The sequence below is a fragment of the Notechis scutatus genome, chromosome 5 (assembly GCF_049901735.1).
Source record: "Notechis scutatus isolate UNSWTSFEM ecotype Mainland chromosome 5, rNotScu1.2, whole genome shotgun sequence".
In the NCBI taxonomy this organism is placed as follows: domain Eukaryota; kingdom Metazoa; phylum Chordata; class Lepidosauria; order Squamata; family Elapidae; genus Notechis; species Notechis scutatus.
Window position 1 is genome coordinate 31,689,874 of NC_142013.1, and position 19,091 is coordinate 31,708,964.

The window sequence follows — 19,091 nt, forward strand, 5'->3', positions numbered from 1 at the left end:
AACCTCCAGTGATAGAGCACCTATAACTCCAAGCTGTTCCATTGTTTAATTGTTCTGTCAGGAAATTCCTCCTTATTTCCAGTTTGAGTCTCCCCCTGATGAACTTCCACCCATTGCTTCTTGTTCTGTCCTCAAGTGCTATGGAGAATAAATTGAGATCCTCTTCCCTGTGACAGCCCCTTTAACTGTTGGTAGAATGTCACCCTCCTCCCCAAGTTTTCTCTTTGTTAGGCTAAACATACCTAGCTCCTTCAGCCATTCATTGCATAATGTAGCTTCCACACCTCTTCTAATTATCTGGATAAGTTATTTTTGGTTCATAATGAAAACAAACCAAATCATTAAATGAATCATAAGATTAAAGTGAAAGCTAACCCAGGGAAATAATGCATGGACACTGGTACCTGTCTTTAACTATAGTGGAAAAAATAGTTGAAGAGACAGAGCAAAAGAACTGACCTTGAGAGGAAAGTATGTTAGGGCACTGAATGCTGCAGAGAGAGGGAGGGAGGGAGAGAGGGAAGGAGGAAGGAAGGAGGGAGGGAGGGAGAAAAAAAGAAGGAAGGAAAAACTGAGAATATACAGCAATCCTAACAGAACAATTTTACACTGCAACATTTTTGAAGGGTAACTATGTTTCTTTTATTTCCACATATTAAGCATAATTGTTATTGCTTATGCAAGCAAACAGGCATCACTCATGTAACTGCAGCTCTGAAAAAAACAGGAAACCAGACAAACTGAACGAAATTTTAGAAGAAAGCAATAGTTAAGTCACTCAAATCCTGAACAGAAATATTTCATTCTAGAATACTTTGTCACAAGTCCCATCCTTTTCTTATTTCTACTGACATGTTTTTTTTTTACAAAAGATATAATAGTGATTTTGATGCTCATTAGGTAGGCTTCCTGGTAGTTTCTTACCTCTTTTTTTCCCCTTGGGGGATTCACTGGGTAGGAAAAAGATTTTTTTAATAGAAAACACGAGAAAGGGTTATAATTGGAAAATGATTATATTTGGACTCCTTGTAAAATTTATAATTGAGGATTACACAGTTCATCTGAAAGTACTCTGTATGTTGTATGTTATTAATGAAATACAAAAACCAGAAGAAAATTAACCTTTAAATTAACTCCGGGCAAAAAGAGAAAAAAGGTTTTTTAAAAGCACTATGATGTGGAGACTTTTGTCTAAGACATCTCTGCAAATTTGCAAATACTTTTAGTATTTTCTGAAAGTTGCTTTGTGCATTGATTCTCTGTCGGTGTTCTTAAAGATTTACATATAAAACATAAGGGATTGAATTACATTTGCAAAAATAATTGATCAAGAATAGGACACTCTTGTACCATTTTCCCAATGGTGGCTTACAATGTCTTCGTGGCATCTCTCTGCCATCTTTGAGATGATATAAAGATAATTGTCATTACTGTGACAAAAAGCACAATAGTGATTGGATGATTTTAAAATTATTCCAAGTTACTAATAGGAACATTGTTCTGTCTACAGCAATGGAATTTCAGGGAGTCATTGCAAATATACGGTATGTCCATGAAGTGCCTGCAGATTATTGATCTGAGAAATAAGAATGGGTCATTTGTTTCTCCTTGCTGACTAACTTCATCTAATTTTAGCAGCATCTTCTGTATATCTGCCTGCTTCTTCCCCCCTACCCCTTTTATGACATTATGGAACCAGCTTGCCCAAATTAAAGGCTTTTGGTGACTTAGCACTGTAGAAGAATTGTCTATGAAACTAAATTTGACTAATGCTCTCTGCCCAATGGTGATTGTATTGAAGTGTCTATTAATGCAAACAGGAATGTGTGGTTTCTCAGGGAAGAGCTAAAAACAGTCCTAAATGGGGGGGGGGGAGCAGGAGGGTTTGTGTCTCTCTCTGTGTGTAAGCTCTGAAACAACTGGTTGTAACCTCTCACAGATGTTCCCTGAGTTTCGCAGCATTGGGATCCTTCGTTTGTGCTTCGGAATCTGCGACGGGAGAGGTAGCTGAAATCCGAGGCTTTCAAGCAGATCTGTGGGCGCTGCTGTGTCCCTGGAGGATCTTCCACATCCGACCACTCCGCCTCCCGGTTACTTGCCACATCACTACAGCCCTATTGATAGTGTTTCTCGCCTCCGGCAGAGGGCAGCTGTTCCGGAGGGGGGGGGCAGGGAGGGGCATCATCAAGAGGAGGGATTTCTGCCAAAGTCCAACCGGAGGGCGAGAAGAGATGAGAGCGGGACGGGCGGAGGGCGTGAGTGCCCCGGCGGGGGAGCCAGCAGGGCGCCTCTGGATGGCTGTCGAAGAAGGCGGGATGGAGAAGGCAGGACTGTAACGGGAGCATCTTGGCGAGGAGCAGCCGAATTCTCCGCGCGTCACGGAGAAAAGAAGTGCGCTCCGGCACGTCCGCACATTTGACTATGGACGATGCAGGATCCCGCGCCTCGAATTCCACGTGAAATTCCAAAGAGACTGGAGGTGCTTTAAGTTGCCAAGAAGCAGCGCAAGTTCGGTAAGCCTTAATGAAATGTTCCTCTCTGCGTTTTCACTGGCTTCTGCACGAAAGGGGAATTGCAAAGCGGAGTTCTGATTCCCGGATTAGATAGTTTCCCGGAGTGTGTGGAACATACCAATATAATTACAATCTTAACATCAATTACTTAATTACAACATAACGGAGAAATATAGCAACGAAGCACTTAGACTTATGCTTCACAATTCTTTACAGCCCCTCTCTAAGCTGTTTAGACAGCATGTTGCCCCCAACAATCTGGGTCTTCATTTTATCCGTTAAGAATGGTACTTTGTCAATAGTATTAAGCTTGGGCTCATGAAGTTAAACCTTTTGAGCAACGTTCACCTTCCCTTGTTAGGAAATTATTCTTGAACCAGTTCGATTAAAATACTACAGACTCCTTGGGCAATTATTGTTATTTCAACAGAGAGTGAAGAAGAAGAGATGTGAGGGGAATGGAGGCTGTGTGGTAATCCAGAAATAACTGCCCCTTGATAAATGGGAAATGGAAAAAGTGGGAAGCAATGAAAAGAAGGACCATGCAAGACTAGAAATACAGGATTCTGCTTTGTAATATTATTGTGGGGTTGTTGTTTTTTAGTATGAGAGGTTTTTTTAAAAAAATATGGGCTAGAAGAGAGAAACAAAAAGCAATTCTTGTAAAAGTAGTGTGTTTTATTTCTATTTTGCATGCAGCTATTTCTTTTTTTAATGGAATAGTGGATCTAATAACTTTTCAGAACATTTACAATTTTTGGCAGCATTATACCCAAGTTCAAAGTAATTTGTAACAGACATGGTGACCTATGAGATTGTGAGCACCACTGGACAATTTTAAATTTTATACCATAAATATTGGGAGTGGTGTTGTTTTAATGAAACACTCAGCATTAGTATTAGCAGTGGTATGAGTATAAGTTTTTTTTGCAGAAATGTGGTACAGTTCTGCTTATTACTCTTTGGATGGGTATAAAGCAGACAGCAACTCCACAAAGCAACCATACAAAGTCTTTTTTATTGGTTCATCGGGCATCCTTATGCATTCATGATGCATAAGGATGCATTCCTTAAGGGGACAGATCTCAATTCCTAACTAATTATTCCAAATTCCATTAACTCTAAACTGTCTGGACAGCACAGGTATGCTAGTAATGTCTGTAGAGATTCTCAGTCAATAAAAACAAATAAAGCTAATAACAAAGGGTGTTAACTAAACATGGAACTTCCAGTGTCTTATTTCACACACAAAAATAGGTTTCCCAGTAATAATAGAGGCAGCCAGTTAGTAAAGCTGAAAGCACTTAGTGCAGGAAGATGGAAGAAGTCAGCTGTAATTAACAGTAGGTAAATATCTAACAATGCCAGTTGCTCTGCATTGAAAGTTCTTAAAAACAGTTCTGTAGTTTGCTTGTTTCTTTATTACAGAGAGGGATATTCCTCAAGGCTGTTAATAGTTAAAATAATTTAACTATTATGAACAACACATTAGCAAACTTGTTCAATTTCTATCAGGTGTGTTGTCCTGCTCACTCACACATATAACAGCAGTTTAGTGGATTTATTAATATGCTCCAGCAATTCCCTTCACCAAAAGCCCAGAACTGTCCTGAGTAAGTCCAGCCAAAACTAGACTGATGCTAGTCCACAGGGCAATGGCCAATGACTCCACAAGGCACTTGAAAGTTTTCCAAACAAGATAAACCCACCAGGCAAAATTAAATCCAAGGGGGTTCACCAGGCAATAAAAATCCAGAGTTCACAAGGCATAATCCAAGTCAAGGCACAGTGTCAAAATTAAGAAGAAGTAATGGATGAAGAACCCATATTAGGAAATAGTGGGCTGTAGCTATTGCTGAGTCCACAGTGGAAAAGCCCTTCTATTTTTTTGTCAGGAATTTGCTAAACAGAAATATAACAATGATGAGTACTGGAATCTCTATCCCCACTAACAACTTTCAGAAAGATCATGCTCAATAAAAATGTAGTCCTAAAAGGCACCAAGTTGGGGAAGGTTGGGTTGTTACCAAAAGTGGTTAAGGCTGTAACATTGCCAGTTGTTCAGGGTCCAGGCTGTCAGTTAAGTTTTGGTCTTTGGGTTTCATTGTAGGTACATTTGTGGTTTACATGTGTTCTCAGGGGTGGGATTCTACAGGTTTGCGCCTATTCGCTAGAACCGGTTGTTAACATTCTAAGCAGTCCCGAGAACTGTTTGTTAGAAGAAATTACTGGCCTAATCCTGAAAGGAAGACAGGAAGGAAACATTCTGGTGTTGCTTACAGAAACTGCCTCTCCATTAACCGTTATTACATTCTAGGCAGGACTAGACTTCCTGTCTCAGGAACTTCTCTGGAGTTATTTTTCCCTCCTTTGCTGGAACTTTGCTTGTGTGGAGTGACCATTCAAAGTTACAATGGCACTGAAAAAAGTGACTTATGACCATTTTTCACACTTATGACTTTTGCAGCATCCCCACAGTCACGAGAGGCCAGGCATGGAGAGGCATGCCTCGATGTGAGTGATGTTGAGTTGGCCACTCCCAGCCAGTAACATGACTACCAAGCCATGTCCACCCAGTCACATGACCACCAAGCCACGCCCACCACCTAACCCACAGAACCGGTTGTTAAAAAATGTGAATCCCACCCCTGTGTCTTCTATGCTTAATTTCAATCAAAAAAGCCAAAAAGGAAACAAAAAGACCCAAACATCACCTCATGAGCAATCAACATCCAAATAAACCAAGATTAATATCAAGATTAACCTTAGACCAACAATCAAGAAGCAAACAATACCCCAATCAAGGAACTATCAACTCAAATACATTAACAGTAAACAACCAAAACAAAGAACATGTGCCATCGCATATGCAACAGCCGTTTAATGGGTTTATTAATATTCCACCAAAACCCCAGAACTATCACAATGAAGTCCAGCCAAAAGCAGACTAATGCTAGAACACAGAACAACGGCCAATTAATCCACAAGAAGGCAATTCTTCTTTTTCATTGCTGACTGGCTGCAGCTGCATGATTTCCCCACTAGAAGCATCAGTGTTGTCCTGCTGCAGCTGTGCTTCAGGTAAAATCCCTCAGCTGGCTCCAGAGGTGCCCAGAACTGATTCCTCCTCCTCTGATCTGACATTTGGAGAGGTATCGGGGGGAAGCATCTGGGGGAGTCATCACATTAGGTAGTTTGTCCTTTTAAAAAATAAATCTTAATCTATACAGTATGCATACAAACAGAGGTAGCCCTCAATTTACAACCCATTCATTTAGAGATTATTCAAAGTTACAATACCACTGAAAAAAGTGACTTAAAACGAGTCCTCATACTTACGACTATTGCAGCAGCCCCATGGTCACATGAACAAACTTTGGGCGCTTGGCAACTGACAGGTATTTTACATGTCAGCTGCAGCATTCCAGAGTCCTCACTGGCTCCTGACAAACGAAGTCAGTGAGGGAATCTGGATTTCCTTAATGACCGTATGATTCACTGAACAACTGCAATGCTTCACTTAACAGTCATGGCAAAAAAAAGATAAGGGTCGTGGGCATGACCCACTTAACAACTGCCATGTTTATCTTTCTCTGTACTTCTCATCCCAGAACAATTTTCCACTGTCCCTTACTTACAATATATAATCTGTAGCTCTATCAATAATCCAGACTTTCTGGGATGGTCAGAAAACAACACACAAGTATTTTATTGTAGCATATTTTTTAAGTATTGAGCCTATTATTGGAATCTTATGGGGAAACAAAGCAAACTGACTACTAAGAGGAGCGATGGATATATGGTACATATTCTAACTATGCAGTCATACGAATAGAATTATAAATCCTTACCCATTTCTGAATACAAGGCCCTGTATTACAGGGCTTTGATATGTCAGCATAAAAGAACTTCAGTGGTTCCTTCATGGCTGTCTCAGTTCCCTACACCTGCAGTGAGCATTGTGATGAAAATAAATGTGAAGGCAATGAGGAAGATCAAAACCTTGGGAAATATCTATGACAAAAACAATAAAATAAATTTCTGATAAATATCTCTTATACAAGCAGGTTTTGAAATCTGGCACAGATGCTTTTCCTGTCAAATACAGTTCAGAATATTAGGAATTGTGTTTCATTCCTGCAACAAAATATAATTTACTACTAGATACAACTATAATAAGCTACATCTTAGATTTTGTCTATGAATATGAGATTCTTCTGAAATTTACTTTATTTTTTGAACTGCTTTTTCCACAGTAGAAAAAGATGGCCAATTTTAAAGGTCATGCTCTTCCTGGAAGTTTTTTCCTTTTGTTTGGCTTGTGGTGGTCTGTGAAATACCCATTCAGGTACCTCTGTCAAAAGAGGAAAAATATTTATCTTGGTTCCAAGGCAGGATTTCAACGCTTAGAATTTATTGAAGGCATAATCAAGGTTGTCTTTGCTCTTATTGGTAAGTTTTTATTTTTTTAAAAAATGTAATTCTAAATAAGTATGATTATGATTTAAGGTACCGTTAAAACAAAAATGTTTTTTTTTTTTTTGAAATATTAACTTTGAAGCAATTTATAGCTGATGCCAAACTGTAGTCTGGATTTTATGTAGTGTTGAATGTTGTTTCTCTGCATGGAGGTAAAATTCAGTAACAAAACTGAACAACTAGCCTATTTATTTTATACCTTAATCTTTAAAAAAATATACACATCTTTTTTGGATTGTTTTTATGATGCATTTTAGGCTGTATGTTTTATTAGAGTAGGATACTATTATACATTGGTGTTGTTATTTGATATATATCTCATATATTTTAGCTTTTATTGTCAAACTGGAACAAGATATTATTTTATTATATTGTATCTGTATCGAAGAGAGAAGTTAGAAGTTTTCTTTATATTGTTTTAGTTCATTTTATGTGCTGCTTTTGAACTTTTCCCATTGTACCTCCTTCTTGCGTTTTCTTTTTTCTTTTTGTAATTTTATATTTTAATTTTTTATCTTTAAAATTAATAAAAATTCTATTATTCTTAATGTATAACTCTAAGTAAGAGCCATATCTTTCCAAGGAGAAAATAACCATATCTTTTACTTGTCCTTATCAGGATAAGCATTCTGTGGTTATATTGGCTTGTATGGTTACTGTATATACTGAGTATAAGCCTAGTTTTTCAGCCCATTTTTGTGCTGAAAAATCCCCTCGGCTTATACTGAGTCAGATTCCCTCTGAAAAAAATGGTGTGGAGTCGCGGCCTCCGGGGCAGCGACTCCCAACAGCCCCAGCCGGGAAGGGAAAGGCAAAAGCGCTTTGCCTTTCCTTCCCGAGGCGGCGGGACTGGGGCGCGCCGGCGGTAGTGACTCCTGACTCAGGGGGCCTCCGAGGGAGGGAAGAGAGTGACTCCTGCCTCCGCTGTCATCATCATCTTCTTCTTTTGGGTTAGTGAATCAATTAAACCTTTCATGATAGTGAGATCGTTTCCCAAATTAATTATTTTTATTTTTGAAATTTATCAGTAGCTGCTGCATTTCCCACCCTCGGCTTATACTCGAGTCAATAAGTTTTCCCAGTTTTTTTGTGTAAAATTAGGTGCCTCGGCTTATATTCGGTCGACTTATACTCAGTATATACGGTATATTGCCGTTTATCCTTTTTAACATTTAATAAACCACAAAGTAAGGAATTAGGGAAGTTGAAGTCGACACTTTTGAAAAATGGTTTCCAAAATGGTTGCTTCACTAAACCAGGTGTTAACAAATGAGTATTGCAATAGTGGCCAATATCTGTAGCTCAGGTATAGGATGAGAGTGGAGGTTCATTCTCTGAGCTTGTGGGTTGGTTTCCAATTATTCCATTATCAGGCTAGGTAACATCTTTAGTGGAATTTAGAGAACGTCAGTGTTGGTATTCTTCTGCTTATAAGGACTTCGTATAGGGCACATAAAGTTCTTATAAGAACACCAACATTGACATTCTCCAAATTCCTCTGAAGATGTTACCTAGCTTGGTAACAAAATGTTCAGAAACCAGCCCACGAGCGCGGAGAATGAACCTCCACTCTCATCCTACACCTGAGCTACAGATATTGGCCACTATTGCAATACTCATTTGTTAACATCTCAAATGAGTATTGCTTGGCATGATTTTTTATTTTTATTTTTTATTTATTTGATTTGTCAATTGTTTACAAGATAATAGGTATAAGTATGAACATGAGTAAGAATACAGGAAATAGGCATGAATAAATGGGGACTATAGGACAGGAATCGTAGGCACGATGGTGCACTTATACACACCCCTTACTTATGGTGTACACGATGGTGCACTTATGCACACACCCTCTTAGGAATGGAGTGAGGTCAGTAGTGGATAGTTTGAGGTTAAAGGAGTGGGGATTAGAGGATGTAACAACAGAATCAGGTATGCATTCCAGGTATTGACCACTCTGTTGCTGAAGTCATAGTTTCTGCAATAAAGTTTGAAGCAGTTTACATTGAGTTTGTATCTGTTGTGTGCTCTTGTATAGTTGTGGTTGAAGCTGAAGTAGTCATTGACTGGTAGGACATTGTAGCAGATCATTTTGTGTGCTACGCTTAAGTCTAACCATAGGCGGTGTAGTTCAAAGTTGTCCAAGCCCAAAATCTCAAGCCTGGTGATATAGGTATTCTGTTGCGAGCAGAGGAGTGTAGTACTCTTCTCGTGAAATAATGATGTATGAATATAGCTGGTTGTGGTTTATTCAAGAAATGAGTAAAAAAAATCATTACATAAAATGAACTGTGAGATTGTCTTGTTAACAAAGTACGGCTCCATTCTTATCCCATCTCTTGATAGCCAGCAGCCCTACAATTAGGTAAAGTAAAGAAACTGTTGGTGTAGATGTGAGGGTGATCCGGATGTGGCATCTGTCATCCCTTTGATTGCCACAGTTGAGTCGACTGATCCGGTTGGCTAGGTGGGGTGTCCCTTTCCTCCCTCATCGTTCCATGTGCATCCCTCCTGAAGTTGTTCAGTGGAAGGGGATGACCATCCCAGACAGAAGGAGTGTACTAATCATTAGTCAAGGATATACGGTATTTGGTGAAACCAGTGGCAAGCCTTGACCATTTCTCTTGGGCTTATTTAGTTGTTCCTGTCTATTGGAAGATAGAACCATTACAGCTGACATAAGATTCAGGTGATCCATCTAAACAGTTTAAGAATGCTATAGCAAAATATAGTCAATCCTAGGAATGTAATTTAAACATCAAATACACTTTATGAATATAAGCATGCAATGAATTTCACAAACTCGGTGCTATTTTCTCATATTATAGGTATTGCATAAAACTGGAGATGTGACATTTGTTTCAAGAAATGGAAACGTGCAAGATAGTGTATGAATGTTTTCACACAGATCACAGCCAAGGAAGTGTGTTTTGCAGTGTCATTTTTTTCTCTATAGACTTTTATACATGATAGGAAAAAATATGGAGGATATGGTAAGAAAATGTGGGAAGTTTTACAAATAAAACATGTAATTTATGGAGCCACTTTATTTCTGAAGTAGGCTTATTGTACAGCAGCTCTCTTATCTGGAAGCAGTTTAATATCCATTAGGTAAAGTAATTATTTAATTTTTTTTGCATAATGGCCAAAACTAAAGAAAAAAAGTTCCCATATTCCTTTGTTATTTATACCCAGGTATGATGGCAGAGCAGTTTGTTCCTGATGGGCCTCATCTGAAGCTATATAACAATGAAAAAAAGCAGTGGAATTACTTAATGAATTGGCAGCATGCAACCATGTACCTCTTCTATGGCATCTCAGGGCTAGTGGACATTGTGACTCACAGTACGAATGTATTACCAGAGGCCTTAGACCGAATGATGCTCTCACTTGCTGTTTTTGTGGAAGGTGAGCTTATGGTATTTCGCTGCACTGGTTATGTAGAAAAGTTTTCTGAATTCAAATGAAAAAGAATAGACAAAGTTTATCTATTATGGTAACTATGTCATATAATCAAAATGACATATAACAGAAATAGGGAACAAGAATAGATGTTTAAAGTTTATGAATTAATAAGCCTGATTCTTTATTAGGCATACATGAGTGGAAGACTTGTTTTATTCAAAGAGATTAAGAATTCATTATGCCTGAGGATAAATTACATTCAAAGAGAGTAAGCAAAAATCATTGTGGGTACCTCAAGGATGTTGTTCAACATGTAAACAACCAAAACCTTCTGCAGTAGAGCCCTGAATTATTTTAATCTAGCATCTGCTTAAAGCATTTGGCTCAAGTAAATAGATTGTGTTATTTATTTGTTTGTTTGTTTATTTAACTTTATACAAAATTAACTGTATAAAGTTAAATATACCATCTTTCTGCAAATTTGAATGCCTACATCTTATATATGTTTAAAGATTCAAAATAAGGAGATCGTGACCATGACACTTGTACATTATATCTCCTCCTGTGGTAGCAATAACAGCTTCCAAGGATTTTCTATAACTTGCTAAGACTTTTTGGAATTAAATGCAATCAAGCATGAAACCTGTAGAATAAAAAGTAGTTGACTTCTCATTCCCTTTCACCAGGTTTTCTATTTTATTATCACATCCATGGGCGTTCCATGCTAGATTTTCATGTTCATCAGTTACTTTTAATAACTGTCTTTGGAGGTGCTCTCTGCATATTCTTGGAAGTCTTTTTCCACAATAGCATTGTTCTTGAGATGTTCCGAACAAGTCTTTGTATATTGCAGGGCAGTTGGCTCTGGCAGGTGAGTGAATAATTTTTCTTTTCCTTCCCTTCCCCTGCCATGCCCACCAAGCCACGCCCACCAAGCCATGCCACACCCACCAAGCCATGCCCACAGAACCCGTAGTATTTTTTTTAAAATCCCACCACTGTTTCCTATGCATTCTTACAAAAAAACAACAACCCGAACAACTTTTGAGATTAGAACCAGGATCAACAAATAAGATCCTCAGACAGCTGCTGAAGATTTATTGGATACCAATTTATTTATTACTTCAACCCTCCTCTGCTTCTTTTTATCTGCTAAGGTGACTGCAGTGTAGATATTGGAAATTACTTTGAATTTTTGCAAACAATTATAGTAGAGTGATGACCACTGTTCATTCTTCTATCAGTGCCTGCATCAGTCATTTATCTCTGTCTGCTTGTTTCTTCAGAGGAAAAGAGACTTAGCTGCCAGCATTTCTCCACTGTCCTGCTGCATGGAACTCTGAGATAGACCAAGATAACAAATTAGGCAGTATTGGCAAACATTTTAATGATCAGAGAGAGGGATTTTTTGGTAATGGTTGAGAGATGAATGGTAGGGTAGATGAGCTCTTAGGTTAGCAGAGCTGTAAGGCAAAGTACAGGTATTCCTTGACTAATTACCACAGGTGGGACCAGAATTTCAGTTGTTAAGCAAGATACCATAGTTGTTAAGTGACTCATGTCCAATTTTATGACCTTTTTGCCACAGTTGTTAAATGAATCATCGCAGTTAAGTGAGTCATGCAATGTTTCCCCATTTACTTTGCTTGTTGGAAGCCTGCGGCAAAGGTGACAAATGGTGAACATGTTACCTTGGGAGGCTGCAACAATCATAAATATATACCTGTTGCCAAGCGTCTGTGTTTTAATCATGTCACCATGGAGATGCTGTGATAGTTGTAAGTGGAAGGACCTTTTTTTGCAATGTTGTAACTTCAAACGGTCAAACAAATGATTCTTAAGTCAAGGATTACCTTACATTGGGTCATGTGGCATATTTGGGTAAGGCCAGAATTTTACAGTTTTTTCTTCTCTATGAATTATGGGTTTATTATCAAGCCTACTTTAGTGTTTTATTTATCAGACCATATATCACTGCTTTTAGCACCAGCATGCATCCCTCTTAGGAGATGGGCTCTGCCTATAATAAAGACAGTGAAATCTTGGCCAGAAGATGCTTCCCAACAACTTCAGTATTGTTTTGAGAACACAAATTGGGACGCCTTTATCACCCTGACCTAGAGGAGCACACTGCAACTGTTCTGTGCTATATCAAACACTGCACAGATACTATCACTGTGGATAAACATATTAGGACCTATCCCAATCAGTAACCCCGGATGACCAAGGAAGTCCAGATACAGTGTTGCCAGAGCTAATCTGAATAAAGGTATTTGGAAGGCCAAGACTGAGTATAAGAGGAAGATTGAGGATAATTTTTATAGCAATAACTTGAGGCAGGTGTGGCAAGGGATTCAACAAATTACAAACCATCAACCGACCAATGTCATCCCTGCTTCATTGGCAGAGGAACTGAATCATTTCTTTGCTTGCTTTGAAGTAGAGACATCAGAGACAGATAAAATACAACCAACAGCCAATTGTAGCCCCACTTCATTGTGGAGGAACAGGAAGCGAGGAGCATTCTGAGGGCTGTGGACCCTAGAAAGGCTGCTGGTCCTGATGGTATCTCTGGCCAAGTGCTTAAGGACTATGCTGATCAGTTGGCTGGAGTCTTTACCAGGATCTTCAATCGGTCTTTATCCCAGGCCACTATTCCATCTTGTTTGAAGGCTTCCACCATTGTTCCGCTGCCTATCAATAACCTCAACTATTAAAGACTAGTGGTACTCACTCCTGTGCTTTTAAGTGCTTTGAGAAATTGGTCTGCCAGCACATCATTTCTGGTCTTCCGCATACATTTGATAAACACCAGTTTGCATACAGAAGAAATAGATCTACAGAGGACGCTATAGCCATCACTCTTCACAGTGCTCTGACTCATCTAGAACAGCGGGGGGGGGGGGTATGTGAGGATGCTTTTTGTGGATTTTAGTTCTGTGTTTAACACAATTCTTCCACATAGGCTAGTGTCTAAAATTCTGGACCTTGGGCTTTCTAATTCAATCTTCCTTTGGATTATGGATTTCCTATCTGGCCGCTCACAGAGGGTCAAGATTAGGTAATCATACCTCTTCAGCCCTTATTCTTAACACTGGTACACCACAGGGTTGCGTGTTGAGTCCCTTACTCTATACGTACTTTATGTGCATGACTGCATTCCCACTCACGCTAGTAATACTATTGCTAAATTTGCAGATGATACAACAGTGGTGGGACTTATCTCCAGGGAGGATGAGTCTGCCTACCGAGATGAGGTGGACCAGTGGTGTGGAGACAATAACTTAGTCCTTAACACCAATAAGACCAAGGAGTTTATAGTGGATTATAGAAGGAACAGATCAGACATCCAGCCCTTGCTTATCAATGGAGACCGAGTGGAGCAAGTGGCCAGTTTTCAGTTTCTGGGTGTTACCCTAAAAGAGGACCTGACCTGGGGTGCCCACATTGCAGCCCTGGTAAAAAGAGCCCAGCAGAGATTATACTACCTGAGACTTCTCAGAAAACAACAACTGAATGAAAAACTGCTGGTGACCTTCTACTACTGCACCATAGAGAGCATTTTAAAATACTGCACCTCTGTATGGTTTGCCAATTGCACAGTGGCAGATAGGAAAGCACTCCGGAGGGTTAATGTCATTGCCCAGAAGATCATTGGTTGCCCTCTCCCTCTTTGGAAGAGCTTTAAAGCTCCCGCTGCCTTAAGAAAGTTCAGAACATTCTCAAAGATCCATCTCATCCTGGGAACCCTTTTTTTGAACTATTACCATCTGGCAGGCGATACAGAATAATAAAAACAAGGACAAATAGGCTGAAAAACATCTTCTATCCCAGGGCAGTAGCTCTTTTGAATTCTGCTGTATAGTGCAGTGTTGGTGTGGTGTTGGGGTTTTTTGGTTCAATGTGTGAAGGGTGAAGGACGTGTTTGTGTTTATTTTCATGATCATGGTCATGATGTGCACTGAAGATGGTGTTTGATTTCGTTGTACGAGGTGCAATGACAATAAAAGTAAAGTAAACTAAACTATTTAAACCCATTTTAGGATTTAAGTTACATGTGTTTAAATGTAGCAAAACACTTATGATACTTGCTTGTTTATTGAAAGCAGAGGTCTTTAGGATTTAGCAGCATTTAGGAAGCCTTTATGGATGCTATGATCTGATCATTCATTAGCAGGATTATTAGAATGTTTTCATTTGATGCATTTCTTTGGGCACAGGACTACCTTACTTTGAACTTATTTGATATTTCCTCTTTTATAAGGATGGATAGCTAACTTTAGTATTAGAATAGAAAGGAATAATAGGTATCGTTATAACTTTTCTTGTAGAATTTTAATTTCTATCTCATCTTTCTATTATTATGGAAACCTAGGTAGCATATGGAACCTATTTAAAGGTAAATAATTGTGATTAGATTCTTCTAGCCTGCCCAATGAATATCAAATATAGTGAATATCAAATAAAGTTAATATCTAAATCAGCCTTCTCCATACTATCCTAGTATAATGGAGAAGATACTGGAAAGTTCCAAAGACCTAAAGAATGCCTTTGTAGGCAAGACTGATATAAAACAATTTTAACTCTGCATTCTTATAATAGAGGCAGATAATCTGCCATCTTTTTGGCATATGCAGCCCTCAATTTCAGCTTATGTGGCCTTCAGCCTAATTAAAGAACTGTGCAAGAGATAAATTTTTCATCAGAATTATTGGAAGTGAGAGAACAGAAAAAAGTGGATATCAGAATGAGAATAGGCATTTTCAAAGAAGCAGTGGCATAAACTGCTTTTTACTCCATTTACCACATGCTTCAGCACTACTAACTATATGGGGGAAAAATGTATCTCAACCAAAAAAATGTAGCCTACCTTAGCCTTAAGCTATAATAAAGAACACACAAGGTAGAAAGGAAATCTTATAACAATTTATTTATGCAATTTATATAGCCACCCTTTCAAAAACAATGTAGGATGATACTAAAAAATAAACAAACTTAAAATATAGGATATAAAGCAGTTTTCACCAAAAGTAATTCAAAATTTGAAACAGCCATCCCAGATAGCTGTACAAATCCCCCTGACCCAATGCCAGGGTCTTTACTAAAAGCAGGAAAATTTGGGCCCATGTGAATCTGGAGGGGTATGCTATTACACAAGGTAAACCAGCTTGAGAAAAGGCATGTGAACTAGTTTTGGGGAAACTAGTTTAAGAGATGGGCCCTGAAGCATGGAACCCTACCAGATCTTATTGAGAAGCAAATATAATTGGAGGGAGGTAATCCCATTAAAAAACAGTATTTCTAATGCCCTTTTCTTTTTTTCACAGATTGGATTTGTCCTTTATCCTCCAAGTGGAAGTACAGAATGGAACCAAGAAGATCACAATAATATCATGTTTCTGACCATGTGCTATTGCTGGCATTATGCAATTACACTTCTTATCATGGCAGTCAATTATACTCTAGTCAGCTGGTAAATATTATTGGTATTTTAAAGAGTTCCACTTAAATGTCAAGAATTTCTTATTTTATTCAAAATCCCCATACATTCAAAAATAGGTCCTCCAGCTGGATAGGAATGAAAAATTATAGTAGTCTACAGATGCTATGGCATTCAGCCTACAACTTTTGAAATACGTAATTGTTCATTGATGCCTGCATATAAATTGCAAAGAAATTGTGTATATAGTTGTATACATAAAATAATATAAAAACTGTTCATATTAGTGCTGGAAGAATGTCAACTCTTTAATTTCTTCCTGAGATTCTTTTAGTTAGCTTAATTATTTTGAGATCTATGTAATCCTTCAGCACAGCACACAGGTTTAGAATAATTTACTATATAAAACTAAGGAAAACAAAGCTTTGATTATGCCTATTATTTTTGTTGTTTTATAGTTTAATATTCCCAATAGGTTGTACTTCTCTGAGATTAGAATACAAGTTCAGAGGACAAAAACATATTGAGGCAGCAGATTAAGCCATGCATTGGCTTTCATATATCACAGATCTATGTGACACAGATTAAAATATATTAAACTGGTTGCCACTGGACATAAGCATTAAGAATGAGGGGTACATTTATCCATCCATATAAATATGTATGCAGATTAATTTCTTGACCATACAGTAGTATAATAAGATGAACTTTGGAAAAAGAAGGTTAAATATTGGAAAAATAGATGGAATATTAGAATTGGTTTTTGCATTCAATGTACCATCTTATATAAAAATAAGTATCCTCTCCTTCATCATTGATGAAGAATGTGTGATGATGTAGCATGAATTGTTCTTGCATTTTTTCTTCTCCAGGGTGGTTCATACCAAAATAATGCAAGTCCCATCCATGGAAATTGGATTACTGAAACCAACTGAGCGAGAACAGGAGTCAGAAGATGAAATTTAATTCTACAGAAACATTTTCTTATCGCTCACTTTCTATTTTAGTATTTTAGTATTTCTAGTCCCTGGTGATTCTATTTTTTCATTATTTAGTCTTACACAATTTAGACCTTAATTTATGAAAATTCCATTATGGCATTGTTTTTCTCAATTGAAGTAGAAGTATATGGCATTGTAGCAGTAGCATCTCAAATGAGAATCAGTTCTGGCCATTAACAAATGGTGGATCCACTCTTTCATACTTTTTCGTAAACTGGGAAATTTTCACATATTTTTAAAAAGCCAGATGCAATTGTAATGCAGCAAAAAACTGGATATATATTAAAATAGTAAAATGGATCAATTATACATTAAAACTATTTATAAAGAATTTTAAGGATAGATTTCAAATTTATATTTGTAAATGTATTGCTCTATTTCTTCTTTTTTATTTTTTTAATTATTTATTATCAAAGAATACAAAAAGCCAAATACTTTGTTTAAGCAAATAATGATTTCTCCAAATTACTGTTTTTTACTTTGCATATGAGAATTACTTGCAGCAGAGTTGGTTTATTTTTATAAAAAGAAGAAAAAAACTATGAGGTCAAAGTACATTTCAGATGATTTCTATACTTTGAATTTATTCAGTGCAGAGAAAACTCGTGCCAAATTTCAAATCCCTATTTTGCAATTAAGCTTATGCAAATGTTGGAGAAGAGATTGACTGGGTTTGCACATTATGAAGCACCTTTCTCCAAGTCATTAAAGCACCTGTACAAGGGCACTTGGGGTGTGCATGTGTGTGTGTCCAAAAAGTCATCATCAGCCCACCTGTTCTTTAGTGGGTGTCACAGAAAATTTTGCTGCATAAAGACTGCAAACTTATGAATCATTGTCAGATAGGATCACAGTTGGCATCTTTTGTGAAATGAAGATTAGTACAGCTTTACAAAACATGAAGAGGATTTGACTGCAGACAGTGTGTTTTTGACAAGTAAACCAAGAATTGTTATTTTTAAACAAATCCTCCCCCACCCCCATTTTTGTCCTTATGCTAACATACCTTTGCAGTGTTGTAGGATGTTGAAAATCAGGAGTGGTATTCAGGGATTCGGACCGGTTCGAGTGATGCTCTAGGGAAAAATTTGACTGGTTTAGAGCAGGATCCCCAACCTTTCGACGCCGCGCCCGGTTCCGCGCAGCTGGCGCGCCGGCCCGGTTCCGCGTCAGCTGGCGCCGCCATCTTTTTGACGAAAATCACTTCCGGTGACGTCATCGAGTGATTTTTCGTCAAAAAGGCGGCGCTAGCGCTTCTGGTGAGCTTTTTCGGTAGAAATGGCTTTCTACCCGGAAAAGCTCACCAGCGCTGGCGCCGCCATCTTTTTGACGAAAAATTGCTTTTTTACCAAAAAAGATGGCGGCGCCCAGCAACCAGCGGCCCGGTAAGGCTTGTTCCGCGTTCGGTACCGGTCCGCGGACCGGCGGTTGGGGACCCCTGGTTTAGAGAACTGGTAGGGAAAATTTTGACTAGCCCCGCCTACCCATCCCGCTCTTACCTCTTACCTCAGTCCCTACCAGTTTTCCGAACCAATAAAAAAACCTGTTGTTTATTAGCTCAGCTGATTCGCCTGGAAGAGCTGATTGGTGGGCCTCAGATGAGCTAAAAAAACAGCACAGAGGGTGGTCTCTGAGTGTTGTGCTGCACCTGCATGAGGTGCTCTCTCTTAGAACCAATCGCACCATCGAGAGTGCTCACCCTGCCATTACTTTTCTCACCTCTCCGGCATAGCAGCACACACACTGTGTCTGTGTGGCTCCTCGCCTGTAAGCCTTTGTTTGTACACGTAGGAATTCTAGCAATAAACTATATTTCTCACAGGATTCATTGTGAATAGGTACGTTTATTTTCGCTCATTTTCCTTCAAACACGGCAACAACGGATATACCAGATAAAGTTAGCGCTCAGATCATTCGTCTCTCAGCGCAATTTATCATGCAGCCCCACCCTATGCAGCTAACTCACATCCGCCCTCCCCATTAGTCCTCCACGCCTCCACCCCGCAATTCTAAATGCAACTAATTACCAAAACAGAATGTGGTTTCAATTCCCAGGTTGTGCCGTAACTTCCCCAATGATTGTTTGTGTTTCGTTTCGGGTAATGAGAGGAGTTGGAGTGATAAACCTTCTCCCACCCCATCCTTGTTTCATGTTCGTGCTGATACGAGATAAGTTGAACCGGGATGGGATCTTCAAAAGTAAGAGACGTTTTCCGATCAAGTTGATATATTGTAAACGGCAGGATCGGACTT

At 38.6% G+C, this 19,091-nt stretch overlaps 1 protein-coding gene across 2 annotated transcripts; it reads left to right on the top strand.

The window, feature by feature from the left end:
• Positions 1-2,228: 2,228 nt before the first annotated feature.
• On the top strand, positions 2,229-17,601 carry TMEM45A (transmembrane protein 45A). 2 transcript variants are annotated; one of them, XM_026681784.2, is made up of 6 exons: positions 2,229-2,513; positions 6,770-6,965; positions 10,188-10,400; positions 11,084-11,268; positions 15,725-15,870; positions 16,710-17,601. In XM_026681784.2, the coding sequence occupies exons 2-6, from the start codon at positions 6,779-6,781 to the stop codon at positions 16,801-16,803; spliced, it is 825 nt and encodes a 274-aa protein (XP_026537569.1). In that variant the 5' UTR covers positions 2,229-2,513; positions 6,770-6,778; the 3' UTR covers positions 16,804-17,601. The 2 variants fall into 2 exon arrangements, with proteins under 2 accessions (XP_026537569.1, XP_087822599.1); XM_087966473.1 differs by having other exon boundaries at positions 6,773-6,965.
• Positions 17,602-19,091: the final 1,490 nt, after the last annotated feature.